The sequence below is a fragment of the Pocillopora verrucosa genome, chromosome 4 (genome assembly GCF_036669915.1).
Source record: "Pocillopora verrucosa isolate sample1 chromosome 4, ASM3666991v2, whole genome shotgun sequence".
In the NCBI taxonomy this organism is placed as follows: domain Eukaryota; kingdom Metazoa; phylum Cnidaria; class Anthozoa; order Scleractinia; family Pocilloporidae; genus Pocillopora; species Pocillopora verrucosa.
This window is the reverse complement of record NC_089315.1, coordinates 2794766-2809452: the sequence shown is the minus strand read 5'-3', so window position 1 is coordinate 2809452 and position 14687 is coordinate 2794766. Positions and strand designations below refer to the sequence as shown.

At 37.3% G+C, this 14687-nt stretch overlaps 1 protein-coding gene across 7 annotated transcripts in view; it reads left to right on the top strand.

The window, feature by feature from the left end:
- Positions 1–12396, top strand: part of LOC131794446 (uncharacterized) — a 26933-nt gene extending 14537 nt beyond the window's left edge. For 5 of the 7 annotated variants that reach the window (XM_066165846.1, XM_066165845.1, XM_066165844.1 and 2 more), the window contains 12 exons: positions 4528–4599; positions 4741–4812; positions 5596–5667; positions 6293–6364; positions 6774–6845; positions 7079–7147; positions 7374–7445; positions 8073–8129; positions 8467–8672; positions 9188–9307; positions 9698–11212; positions 11864–12396. In XM_066165846.1, coding sequence (XP_066021943.1) covers positions 4528–4599; positions 4741–4812; positions 5596–5667; positions 6293–6364; positions 6774–6845; positions 7079–7147; positions 7374–7445; positions 8073–8129; positions 8467–8672; positions 9188–9307; positions 9698–11212; positions 11864–12039 — 2575 coding nt within the window. In that variant the 3' untranslated portion in view covers positions 12040–12396. The remainder of the gene's footprint in view (positions 1–4527; positions 4600–4740; positions 4813–5595; positions 5668–6292; positions 6365–6773; positions 6846–7078; positions 7148–7373; positions 7446–8072; positions 8130–8466; positions 8673–9187; positions 9308–9697; positions 11213–11863) is intronic. The other 2 variants (XM_066165842.1, XM_066165843.1) reach the window with 2 other exon arrangements.
- The last annotated feature ends 2291 nt before the right edge of the window (positions 12397–14687 follow it).

Genomic DNA, 14687 nt, shown 5'->3' with positions numbered 1-14687 from the left:
CCTATATATATATATATATATATATATATTTAGCCAAGCCTAAAAGCGGAGCCCTTGTTAGATTATTTTCCAGCCCTTCATTATACTGAATAAAACTATGATAATACTCTTTAGTACAGACTATAGAAGAGTTTCTTCAAGAGGAAAAGAGGGGACGTCGTCTCACAACTTGCAAAGCGATCAACACGCATGCTCGTCAGCGGTATCTTCAAGCAGCTTAGGTCGTTCGTTGTTCTTCCTGATGCTTTGAGCAAATTTTCGAAGATAGGGAATGTTTTCTTCTCCAGATGGAGTGTATGATGTCAGCATCAGTTGAAATTATATTACATTAAGCGTGACTTATTTTTTTGGTCAGGGAAAATGAGCCAAAATTGAAAGAAACGGTGGCAAACTACTTTGTGTTAAGACATCACTAGTCGATTGGAGTGTTTCCGCGTGAGCACATTGAGTCAGTAAAACAATACCCAGAATCGTATGGGCTTCTCTTATATCTTCTCTTGAAGTTTCCAGGTATGACTGATTGCCCCATCGTTTTTCTTTAACGTTTCAACCTCCTCTGTTTAGCGTGGAAAACTGAAAAGAAAAGCAATATTCAACTCTTGTTTGAACCTGTAATTTTTTTTTAAACTTTTTCGCTTTCGGCTATTCTTGTTTCATGATTGTCCTCTGGCTGGCAATACTTCAATTCGGTAACCTCTGGTGTAACTGCACATAATGTGGATGTCTTCAAGAAAACTTGAGATAATACCTGGATTTCATTTCCACATCACAGAAATCAATTCCAAACGCCAATCAAGTTTTATATTTAGTGTAAAGTTGAGTTGGCTATCTTAAATAGGTTAAAAAGTTTTAGATGGTATTATCTCATGTTGGCTATTAGTTGAATTTACTAGAAGATAGAGTTGTTGCAGCATGTTAACATGAAATGCAACAAACAAATTTTGTTGATATGTAAAAGTTTTCTTCTGACTATCTGCTGGCAAGTCTTTGTATTATATTTCAACCCGACCATTTTCCAAAACTTGTAAACACCATTACAAAATAATTAATCAATTATTGTTATTAATCAATTGTGGCATATACACCATGTTTGAAATGCCATGTCCATAATAAGCTAACAGGATTGAGGTGGCTGTATTTGGAGATAGGCTCTCTTGCCTGTATTATTAATTAGCTACTTGCTACTGTTGGCAATGTTTTGATGAGGTTGGGCTGTCAGGGCAAAGGAAGTGAGGATTTTAGCAGGCAATGACTTTTTTCAAACCTGGAAACTATCATCGTGAAAGCCATACTTGTGCCTGGTAACTCGTTCTTATTTTGATAAACTAGTTTTAAGAAGGATACAATATTTTATTATATAAATTTGATGCACAGGCTGAGCACACAACTTTAACTTGACTTAAATTTTATATAGCCAATACCAATCCCTACACATAATGAAATGTTAGGAAGATCAGAGGAAAAATAATGTGCCATACATCTGCAAGATTTCATGCAACTATTTTAATTACATGAATATTGACTGATACTAGGAGATCTTAGAATTTTTAAAAAAGGAGAAAATTTTGGTTGAAAGATAAGAATTCAGCATAGGCCAGATAAACAAGATTCTTAGAAAAAGAAATGTGTACTAAAGAAAAAGCTAAGCAAACTCTTTTACAATGCCTGCCTGTACCTTTATGGCACGTAGTAAAGTCATTCGAATAAGTCATAATCCTGGGGTTAAACAAGGGGCCGAGTATACTGCCCTGAGGAACCCCATGTTTCATAAGCGCCATGTTTGAGACGTAACCACCCAAATAGACAAGCTGGTGTCTGTCCGCCAAATAAGACTGGAACCATCTCATTGTTTCGCCAGCAACACCATACACTTTCAGCTTATCCAGCAGAAGACCATAATCTACGATCGAAGGCTTTACAATAGTCTACCAGTACCAACTATATTCTTATCCAAACTGTTCATTAATAATCTGTATCAGAGCGGTGTCTGTACGATGGTTCTTTCGAAAACCAGACTGACGAGGATAAATCAGATTGTTTTCAGTTAGATAACTGTATAAAGAGTCATGCACATGTCTCTCGATAACTTTAGAAAGGACAGGTGGCGCAGATATTGGTAAAAAATTCTGATTGTCACGTGAGTCACCATTCTCGTACAAAGGAGAAACTTTAGTTGTTTTGCAACGACTTGGAAATGATCCACTGGAAAAGGAAAAGTTAATTAATCTCGCAACAACAGGTGCTATAACAGGTGCTCCTATACGCAACAGCTGAGAACTTATTTTATAAATGCCAGCAGCTTTGCGCGGAGTTAACTTGTAATTATAACATAGTAAGCACCTGCGCACTAATGATGGACGGAAAGACATACGGTGTATCAGGACTTTTTCTGGATCTGACAAAGTCTTGCAGCTTTCAGGGGTCTGATGGAACTTGCGGTAATGTAGATCTTAACCTGTCTGCTATACTGGAAAAGGAGCCTTAAAATGTTGCGCCACCAGCTTTTTGTCATCTATAACAGCTTCCCCGATATTAATAATGTTAATATCGCGCCTGCTCTATCATTGTAGAAAAATTTTCTTTTTGCGCTCCTAATCATCGCAACTGCTTTATTTCTTATCGCTCTGTAATTATACCAATCATCAGCATTATTGGAACGCCATGCGGTTTTTAGGCAATTATCTCACAGGTGTAGCTGTTTCAAGACAGAGCTAGTCATCCAAGGAGTTTGGACAGCGCCCTTTACACGCCTTTCACGCCAAAGGCAATTTTCATCGAGTACGTTATTGCAAATCGACTCCCAAGAGTCCAGCATTCCCAAAGAGCCTGCCTCAGTGCTTCTTTGAATCGGTTTCTCGTCGAATTGCTTCATGTCACGATATCTAATATTCTGATTTTCTGCATGCTACAAGATGCACGGTCGTTGTTATATTTGCGTACAGTAAAAATAGGCACGCGATCAGAGAGGCCACAGTCAGAGTTGATATATTCAATATTCGCTGAGGATGATTTGAATAGATGTGATCTAAACAGGTGCCGCTGACAGAACGAGTCACCTCATTAACTAGCTGCGTGAAATTCATACCATCAACCGCGTTAATTAACCGATGTTTATCAAAGCTCTTCTTATTCCTTCCGTCAATATTCACATCGCCTAAAAATATTGTCTCCTTATCCAGCAAGTACACACGTTCCAAATTTGCCTCCAGAGATAAATCATCAGCTTTGGTGTATGATGGTGGGCGGTAAATACTACCAATCAATAAAGACCGTTTCAATTTAAAAGGACAAACTTCGACCAAATGACTTAAAATTCTTGATTTTCCAGATTAATTCTGCGTATAACATTCGTTTGTGTAAGCCATGACACCGCCGCCAGATTTGTTTACCCTGTCTCTACGGTAGATAGAATAACCAAGCACCTCAAAGAAAGTATCAGGCACGTTCGGCTTCAGAAATGTTTCGTTTAAAAGCAAAACGTCTAACTGAGGTTTACCAAGTTTTTCCAAAAGAAACAGTTTTATCTGGTCAAATTTATCCAAGGTCAGACGATTAACATTCCAATGCCCGATCCGAATGCCCTGTGTAGAATTTCGTCGACAGAGTCGCTGGAGGAAGTCGACTCGTTAAAAGGTCCAATGAGTAAGCAAGCCAGTTCGTCGGATTCAGTCGAAGAACTTGAATCTTTTGGCGAATACAGCAGGTTACCTCTCTCCATCGGCCCCGGATTTGTAGAAACGCCGTTTGATAACAGCAACAAATTGGCCGTGAGGGTGAAGTTCAACAGTCAGACTGTTATAATCGATTTTCTACTGGTCGCTATTACAGACGAATCGGCAGATTTACGCACGGAACGAGAAGACTTGATATAACTGAGTTTTTGCTATAAACTAAATTTACAGTTTACCTCATTTTACTGTCTTCTGTTCAGTTGTATGTTTGCTTTCCTAACAACATTAACCATTGTTGCCAACAAATGCGAAGGGCATATAATATGTGTACAGTTATTAACACTTTAATCCCTGAGAGTGACCAGCATCCAATTTCTCTTTTCAATATCATCCCTGAATCACGCATTAAGGTCATGAAAATAAAGGAAATGATATTCAACTAAAGAACCTCTTGATTCTCAAACAAATTCTCCTTTCCAGCACACCAGGAAATGTATAAAGGACGGTATAGGAATATGCTACGTTGCGCGCGCTGCGAGCTCCGCTACATTTCCATATATCAATCTTTTAGCAGTCACTGATACACTTTCTATCTACTGATCTATCGATTGGTTAATTCCGCCATTTATCTCTCTGTCTCCCTAGTGACAGTCTGAACTAAAATGATGATAGAAAATAAAACGAGTGAGACAACTAAACGTCATACACATAGCCTGTACTGCGTGGGTGTGGCTACTACATGGGTATTTTTATCAATTTATTGAACCAAAATCTATATCAGCACAGGAGAATATATTCTCTTGATCAGCATTAGCAATTTGACCTTCACTTGCTTTGACTCTTATGTTCGTCTCAGAAGCTTACAACACAATCGAATCACAAATTTATCAAGAATTGCCACAACTGGAAAAGGACAAGTGAATAAACTGTAAGTATTTGATTCTTAAACTGAATGTTTCATTTTAGGTTAATTGGCAAGAAACCAGATTATTTTCTTCTGGATGCCTTGGGTTATATTCAACTGTGCTCCCGCTCTACTAACGTCTGAAAATGTTGTTTTAATTTTTAGAATGTTGGACAACAATAAAATCGATCACCTTCCACGGAACATATTTCAGGTTGCTAAAGTAACTGGAAACCTGTGAGTAACAGAAACTACAACTGTAACCGAAGACACGCGTAACTGTTTTCATCATTTATTTAGAAACATCCACACTCCTACGGTACTAAACATGAGCAGGAAAATATATGTTAGAGAACGAAAACTTACCAAAAAACTAAAAATAAAGAATAAGATTTACCTTAACGGTGTATAGCTTTACAGGCAAAAAACGAAAACAACGACGCTGCTCCTTTAAAAGTTGACATAATTAAACTTCACAGGACTAAATTTACACACAAAAACTGACAATTACTTAACATAATTACATCACGTTATGCAACGGTGCAAACATCAATCACAAGTACACAATAGAACAAATGAAACCTACAACAAACAGTATGAAAGTGAGTTTCGCGTTAACAACAGTCATGATGGAGTTGCTATTCTGTGACTGTCTGGTTAGTGTTACAAAAAAAAAAATAAGCACCACTTAATGTACATAAAATATGGGCTTGATCTTTGAGTCATTTTCTTTTATTGAAGATGGTTCTTCTTTTAATTCTTTAACCCCTAACAGTGACCAGTAAATAATTTCTCCCCACTATATCAGCCCATAATCAAACATTAGGGTCATGAGAATAAAGGAAATGATCACTAAATACCTGATTGAGTTCTTAATGGTTACACAAATTCTCCTTTTCCGTAACCTTAAGAAATGTCTAGAGACCAGTTTGTCAAAATATAAAGGGTTAAATGCGTCTCCGTTTGGGCCTGTGTGTATATTTTCTTGTAGATAACTTCATTTTTCTCGTCTTTCCATAGTGATTTGTCGTTCAACAAGTTGCAGTCATTACCTGATAAAGTGTTTTCTAAACTCAATCGTTTAAAAATTCTGTAAGTAAAAGGTGAAAACCGATGTAGAAAATAATCACCTCACTTGTTCCAAATGGAACAATATAATCAATAATTAATCAGGTCGAGATCGCCGCCTCTCAAAACGTTTACCTTCTGAACTAACTTTGGGTATGTAACCCAAAACGGAGTGAATTTCATGATTTTCTTAATTTGTGGTATAAACATTGTTACTTGCCACCGAGAGGTTTGAAACTAATGCAATTCTTTTTGACTTATTAAAAAAATAATAATAAAAAAAAAAAAATAAACAAATGCGTGTATTTTTTACGTGCTTGAATTGTATTCCACCAATCAAATTCCATTTTGTCAAATTAGATTTCGCTCCACCATGTGTCATTTCCTTCTAAACAATCTGCATTTAATCATGTACTCTAACCGCATTGTCCAACCCCACTGAAAAAAATTTCACGCGGAACTAAATGTTACTGATAGAGAATTTTTCGTTTTGACTTTTTTTCCCAAATAAAATTGGCTTTAGTATTTCACACACAGAGGGCAAAGTCCAGATAGGTTTCATGAAGGTTTATTTCCAGTGGCTTAGAATATAATCCGCTCCTATCCAATGTTTGATATCTCAGGAGTATAACATTTCTCTTGTTTTTAGAGTGTTAACCTTCAACAACATCATTAGCATTAACAAACACACATTCATTGGACTTTCCAATCTGACCACGCTGTAAGTTTTTCCGTATGAATTCTAGAGAAATGTTCAAATAACTTTTTCCATAAGCGATAATTTATGATATCATGCTCAACGTCATCCAATATTTGCTTAATATAAACAAAAGTAATTGAGATAGAACACACGCTCCTATTGGTTCGTGAGTATGTACGCACGGTTGTGAACTTTTAAGATCACATGCGTTTGATGAAGGTTATAGTGGACTTTTGTACCGATGAAAGATTTTCTTTACAAGAGAAACAGTAGCCGTTGATTAAAAAATAATAATTTCGCTAATTTACTGGTTTATTCAGTTGTTAATTTATTTTACCTATGTAACTGTTATGAATGGCACGCGTATGACGTCATGTCCTTGATAATTTTTCTCATAGTTAAGAGTTTTCTTTTTAATATTATTTTTCAGCCTGCTAATCAGAAACAAGCTGACTTTTATTCCCAAAGACGTTTTTAATGGAACTCCTCGCCTAGAATCATTGTAAGAATAAACTTTGGTTCTGAGATTTTCCTCACATCATGTAATGTTGTATCATATGATCGTAGTGTATCATTACAAGTCACACGATAAGATATGAGTTGCTTCGATTTCTAAGATCTAGACATATCCCGGTTGCCATTAATCAGGAAAAAGGTTATCTTTTCTTCTTTCCTCAATCAAAAATATTTTGATTGAGAATAGAAGATCACCGAAACATATTTTTTTTTCTGCAGGTTTCTTCACAGTAACGCAATTAAAACTATTGAAAGCAAGGCTTTTGACAGACTTAGACTGAAGCAGTTGTGAGTAAATTGACGAATAGAATGATTCCCTTTAGAGCTCTGAAAAGGAGATAATTCTCATGAACTAAACGTTTTCTTTTTTCTTCGGTCAGTTAGATGTTAGAAGAAAAAAAACAAATCCATTAAAAGAAAAAACGCACCCGCTATTTCTGATTAATGATATCAAGAGCTTTTACAATGTCTACCAAATCGTTTCTTGTGTAACGAGTAGATATTTTATTTTCAGGACTATCTTTGATAATCCTTTAAGCTCATTACCAGATAGAATCTTCGACAAAATGGAAAACGATACCAAAGTGTAAGTCAAGCCGTGTGGCTTAAACAAACGTAGCATTTTACTAGAAACTGAAGTTAGTAGACTCCTAGATTATAGACGCTTTAAGATTTACTTTGTGTGTTGTTCAGCTAACTTGGAACTTCGTATTGCTGAATTCCATAGGTTATCATAAGCATTTCCTAACTGTTTTCGAACACGCTTGAGAACACGAGACAAAGTGACGTATATTTACGAAAAGACGACAGCACCACTAGCGCAGAAACAAACCTATTATCATCATCATCATCATCATCACCATCATTATTATCGTCGTCGTCATCATTGACATCTTCATCATTATCGTTACAGTTGTTGTGTTGTAGCTTTATTGGTAGAGCCTGTATCGAGTCGGTTTTCGTGCCTTCGGCAGTGCTCACTGTCGAGTAATTTGACGGAAGGAAGGGAATTATCAGGTGATGGATTTTCATCTAATCTGAGCGAAGGAGCAAAACCTCAAGTCACTCAAAGCTTTGGAAACCTGAGTTTCCTCTGGCGACGTAGGCCTTTTGACTAATTTCTGCTTCCACCATTATTGTCATGATGATCACGTTGCCTTTTTACATCCAATCAGTTAAAATTCAATTCATTAATAATCAAATTGTTTTACAGGTCATTGACGTGTAAAAATCTTCAACAGCTGCCTCGGGGAAAATATGTATCACAAATGTAAGTAGGCCTTAAGTTTCATTTTTCTCTTTGTGCACCAAATCAGTTTCACCGTTTTCAATTGATGGACATCTTCACTATCAATTAAGTGGCTTCTTTGACTTAAGAAATTGAATATGTGTCGTTATTAAAAGTCAACCGTGGTATAAAATAAAGCCTTTCTTTGTCCAGTCATGATACGCTCCAAGTCTTGAAAATAGCTCGTGCGCCTCTGCAAGACGACCTTGTTTAGTAAAAAATCACACCCTGGCCTCTGTTGTACCAAAATTTTTATGAAAATTTAACAATGTTTCTTTCCAAGCGAGTTTTTGATATATCGTTGTCGTCCAATCCTTAGTGAGTGTGCTCCCTCGAAGTCTCTTCACGTCATTTTGGACTGGCATCAAAGTCGCTTCAGATTTGCCTTTGTACGCTCAGGTTTTTTGTGCCGCAACCAAATCTATGAAAACCAAAGTTTGCAAATTAAGTATAAAAACTGCAGTCTCTGTCCAGTTGGAACCTACATGTCTTCTGATGGAAATCACTGTTTAAAGTGTCCTGCAGGTAATGAAAATGATAACCTATTTCATCGTTAATGTAAATAATGATATAAATAAGATTTAGATTTAGATAGCGCCATTTCTATAAAGTATCCAACAGCGCTTTTCAATATTGGAAGTTATTTAATAAAATAATGAAGAATAGAATATCAATTATATCAAAGAAAGGTCTATGCCACATGATGAAAACTTTATAATATCTCGACCAAACATTCGTTTCGGGGGTCAACGACTTGCTCTTAAAGTTCCTGTAGGTAAATAAGCGCCATATCGTTCATAGATTTGAAAGTTAAAAGTAGAGTTTTATAATCTCTCTGCTCGGCTACTGGAAGCAAATGTATCTTTCCCAACTTTCTCATTATCATAACCAAAAGCAATCAACAAATAATAACTTGAAACCCGGCACAAACAATAACATTTATAACAATGTTTCTAATCTGTAATTGTGTTCAACAATTGAATCTCTTCCAATATACCCGCGTAGCTGAATCCTTGTTTTATGATATGATATCTTCACAGGTGGCTTTTATCAGGATGAGATGGGACAAGTTGAATATAAAAGATGCAGTAATGGTACGTACGTTTCTGAACAGCGAAGTCCTGGAACCAAAGCTACCGACTGCGTGGCATGTCCATATGGTAAGTGCAGTGTTCGCTTTGGGCAAACCTTTTTCGATTTAAATACGCTCTGGCTGACATTAAGTTTTAATAAAAGGACTCTCACAGTGATTTCTTTAACACATATCAGCCACAGAACACAGTCAACCATAGTGGACTATCAGAAACCCTAGTTAAAGAACAGAGAGATGAGCTAAGATTATTTGCTTAATTGTAATTGTTGTTTTTGTTGTTAATTATTTATTTTTGGCGAAATCCAAAGACATCTTATTTTAAAGTATATCCATTTACTTTGCTGGTGAAATCTTATTTCTTGGTTTATTCTGAGGAGAGAGAGGAAGTGAATTCATGAAAATGCCTTTTTGTGAATGCTGTATTATAATTGCTAAGAAAGGAAACATTCCTTCCCAGGTACGATTTCTAACGAGACTGCTGAATATCGCGCATGCAGATGCCTGCACAACTTCTATCGGTTGGATCGTTTTGGCCCTTGCACAGCATGTCCTTCATACGGTTTTGTTTGTGAGAAAGATACAGCAATACTTGCTCCTGACTACTTTTGGAAGTGGACAGACCAGTCTGAAAAAGAACGTTTCAGGGGTTTTGTAAACAATATTCATTCTTTTGGACCACGCTACAATAAGTCATATTCCACGTTCGATATTTTACTTCCAAAGCCACTCAAATGTCCTCATACAAAGTCCTGCAAGGGTGGAATTGACTCAGAATGCCATCAAGGATATCAAGGGACTTTGTGTGCAGCCTGCTCTAAAGGCTTCTATTTTCGCTTCAACTCTTGTTTGAAATGTCCCCGGTTAGCTGTAACAATAACTTCATCCATCTTGGTGATTGTTCTTTTTGTTGCTGTTTTTCTAATGGTTCTTTGGGGTGACTCCAGGCGTGCAGACAATAACCGGACAGTTGCAGACGTAGTCATGTCGTGCTTTAAGATTGTAATTGGCTTTTACCAAGTCATTGCTGGTATTTTCTCGGCATTGGCGAAAGTCCAGTGGCCAGTCGTTTTGATCTCAACGGAGAGGGTTCTAAAACTGTTTGAAGGGAACATCTTGCAGTTTGCCCCTCTTAGTTGCATCCAGACTTCTTTACGGCTCGATCAGTTTGGAAAGTTCACGATGATTATCGTCATGAATGTCTCACTCGTTGGCTTGATTTTCTTGTATCTGTTTCTTAAAAAGCGCTACATCACGAATAAGAAGGACCTTGACGAAGACCAGAAAGTAATGGAAGTTAAGAGTTTGAAGAAATCTTGCTATCGGAACATTTTCCTATTCTTGTTGTCGACCTACCCCACGACGAGCAAATCCATCATTCAGATTCTTCCTGTTCCGGGCGCCTGTGTAGAGACTTGTTTCACAGACCACAAGAGCGACTGCATCTTCCTGCTGAGAGCTGACTACTCCATCCAGTGTTTCACTCCTCGCCACAGCTTGTATTGGCTCATAGCCTCTATTTTAGCATTATATCCCGTGGGATTTCCACTTCTGGTTTTGTTTCTCACTTACAAATATCGCAACTCCCAGGAAAACAAAGCAGTTTCTTTCGGACTCAGGGTGTTCTTTGAAAACTATAAGAAGAAATTTTGGTTTTGGGAAATCACAGAGATGTATCGCAAGCTGATTCTAATCTCGCTGATTTTTCTTTTCGGATCAAAAAGCCTTTCTCAAATCGGTCTTACAGTTCTGACAGTTAGTATCTTTGGAGTTATTTACACCTTACTCCGACCAATCAAGGACAAGTTTGAAGATCGCTTACAAACATTTGTCCTGTGGATTATATTCTTTGACGTTTGTCTTGGCGCAGTTTACACAGACTGGGATGAGAGTCAAGGAGAGGGCAAGAACGACTCCATCTTTGTAAATGTCCTGTTCGTGGTTCTTAACGCCTCTGTATTGTTGCTTGCCATTGGTAAGTCTCCATGCTGCTGTTTTATTCAATGTGCATTTTAGTCATTTGCTAAGGAAATCAAGGAAAGGTACCGTAGATTGTGGTGGTTTTTTCAATCCCCAAGGTTATTTGTTTTCCACGCAATGAAAGTATTATGATAAAATCGTTAAGTAGCCTTCTTCGGGTTATGTAGGATATTTGACTCTCTATAACACTGGCTCATACAATTGTAATCTTACAACAGATCGCGATATTTGGTCAATTCTTCCCGCAACTTAACTTTTCCTGTAAGTAGAACCTTGAGACCTTGTTACCCTGACAGCTTTTTAGGATGCAGTTTACGAAATTGTAGCTATGGAAGCTGCCAAGGAGGGAGAATTTGAGTTACGTTCTATATTCATCCCCTGTAGTGTTCCAACATTTGGATGTATTGGTAGAAGACAAAAAACTTTGAGGTAAATTTGGGGTATAATGAATATTGAGATCTTAGAAAAAAATCCAAATCATTGTACTAATGAAATGTCAACACACATTCTCAAAGCGCTTGTTAACAAGAGCGAAAACAAAGACAAATTTCAGAAAAAAGGGACACCTTACTTTTTTTAACGTTTTCGTGCAAGATTTCAATTTCATGTAAAAGTAATTCAATCCGTCCTTTTTTCTACTTTACAGGAAACGGAATTCTACATTTGAAGTCAATTTGGAAATTCGTTACCTTCAACCCGATCCGATGTTTCAGCTTCCTTCGCCAAGGAGTATCACATCTAAGAAATAGAGTGGTCACAAGAACAAGAACATCCAATGAACTTTCCCCTTTATTGAAGAAAGAAACTGAAGAACTTCACTGAAATATTTGTCTAAAAACTCTTTTGTTGTGCCTCATGAAATATCTCGCTTTAGATGGCTTTAACACGCAGAGCTTTCGTTGAAATTTATCTGGCTATTGTGAGACTTCTGGATGACATTTCATTGCAACTAAAGGCACTAGCGACTCCCGCAAAGGCTGAGTTCTTCGAAACGCAAAGCGTAATTTTTTTAAGTCTTTAATTTAAATTGAGATGTTTAGATAACAAAATAGTTTATTTTTAGTAAAAAAAAAAAAAGGATAATACTAATTTTTTTGGTGAGTTAAAAAGTAGGATCCCTCGCACCTTCAAGCACATATGACTTTGACGCACGATATATAGATATATATTTAAGCAATAAAACACATTTTCTATCAGTTTTTCGGCGTAATGGCTACTGAATTATTTGCTCTGTTTGAATGTTTTGTATAAAGTCATTAGAAACCTTTAAGAGTCTTCGTTTGAAGCATATGAAAACCACAATTGGTGTGGCAAGCATAATTTTGACATAGTCAGGGCTGCACCATGGATGTTAAATAGGCAGGGCTTTGCTCTTTTTGTAAAACTGTTTCTGAAGTATTCCACATCACAACACGAGTCTGTCATTTTTTAAAACCGATCTTAAGAGAGGAAGTCAGCATCCATCGAACAAATTTGAAATTTTGTGGCAAGTCACCCAAAATTCGTTTTCTCTCCTACTTTCATATTTTGCAGCCCAATATGTTCTAATAATTGTGGTGTTTATTTTATTTTTTTTTTGAAGATATATTTTAGTTTTCGAGAAATGCCTTTTTTCGTTCGGCCGCTCAAATATGCAAATTTTCACCGTGAATGACTAAGCGTCCCTCCGGACGGCGGAAAGCCAACAAAGAGTTCAGACATTAGTTCAGAAAACTCCGCCTTTGTCTGAATTTTTGGTAGCCTATTGACCAACTCTCAATCGAAACTTCAGTCTGACGTCACGCGTAATTTTGCTCACGGTGGTAAGTAGCCTACTTACCGAAGAACGATTGTACGAATTTTCCAGACATCTTGAGTAATATCTGTGATACACGCTCGCCTATTCCCTTATCAGCTTTTGGAATCGACTCAACCCTACCTTTACCATGGCCGGACATTTCTTGTGGCACCCTACATCTGCTATTGGAACAACGATTCCACCCAACACCGAGATTTGATTTGTGAGTGGGGCAATTTGTAAAATCATCGATATCTTTTGGCGTCTCCACTGAGATGCCGGTGTCACAGCGGATATGGACCCCCCAAACCAAACTTTCCTTTTAAGCATCCTTTGTATCATATTTGGTAACTAATTCTATTTGCAAGCTTTTTTGTCGATGTTCTTTTCGATCACAACACAATATTTCCTCAATAAAGGTAAAAAAAAACAAAACAGCCATTTCGTTCAAATTCTACCGCATTCACTGTAGCGAGTCGTACAGTGTACGCAAGAATTAGATGTAAACAAACTACTGCATTCGAACTATTGAAATTGTTACAATAAATCTTTGCTTCTTCTGATGCGAATAAACATTGGTACGAAACGTCATAACAATAGTGGAGACTATTGCGTCCAGTCACAAAAATAACTCAGTCTTATTTTCTAAAATAATAACATTAAGCAGTTTTTGAACAAGAACGAAGAAACTACTCGTATTACGAGTCGTTCGTAAAGCCTATGATAAGTAAAAATGTTTCTATTCTGAACTATTGGAACTCTCAGCTTATTTTCAGATGCAAATCAACATAAACGTAAACGTCTTAACAAAAGTGGAGACTATTACATCGAAATCAATCTTATTTTCTAATTTTAACGATTATTAACTGTTGAGGGATCCGAAATAATACCTTAACAATTACGAAGACATCTAGAGTCTGGCAATCTGCAGACAATACAGAGCCACTCTCCCTCTAGGACAGTCTTAAATCCCTCGCAGCTCATGTGTAACCTTTCCTAGCACAACTCGCACTGTACCATGTCGTCCCAACACTCGGGCATTGAACAATGACAAAATAAATTAGTGTCACAAGTTTGTCTGTTATTGAATCTAGCGGTGTTCGACTATCGCAGAAAAGGTTCTTAATCGACCTCTCTCCAGACATTAAACTAAATTATTGCCCATTTTCCCTTGGTCAAAAGAAACATCCGACAGGATGCCAGTTCGTATGCATTAACGACACTGACTCACTCAGTTTTGTTGGGGTCCAGTTGGGGGGTCCATATCCGCTAGCGGATTTGGACCGGGGGTCCATATCCGCTGGCGGATTTGGACCAGGGGGTCCATATCCGCTGGCGGATTTGGACCGGGGGGTCCAAATCTAGGGGGGTCCAAATCCGCTGGGACACCGGCACGCGACAATACAAGATCAACTTCATGTTCTGGATCTGAAAACTTGCAACTCCGCAAGTGACTATTTTTTTTTTTTAACAATCACGCAAGGGAACGACTTGGTCTTCTGGATAACTAAACCCACAAGTTCCACCAGCGAACGATTAAACTAAACAGAAAATCTCCAGTTTAGCATGTAAGATGAGACGCTAATAAAACAGATCAGTTAGCTAAATCACTATGTAGCTTGTCAATTAAATTGACTATTGTAACCATACTTTGACTTCAGCCGACAAATGAATTATTGATGGATCTGGGTAT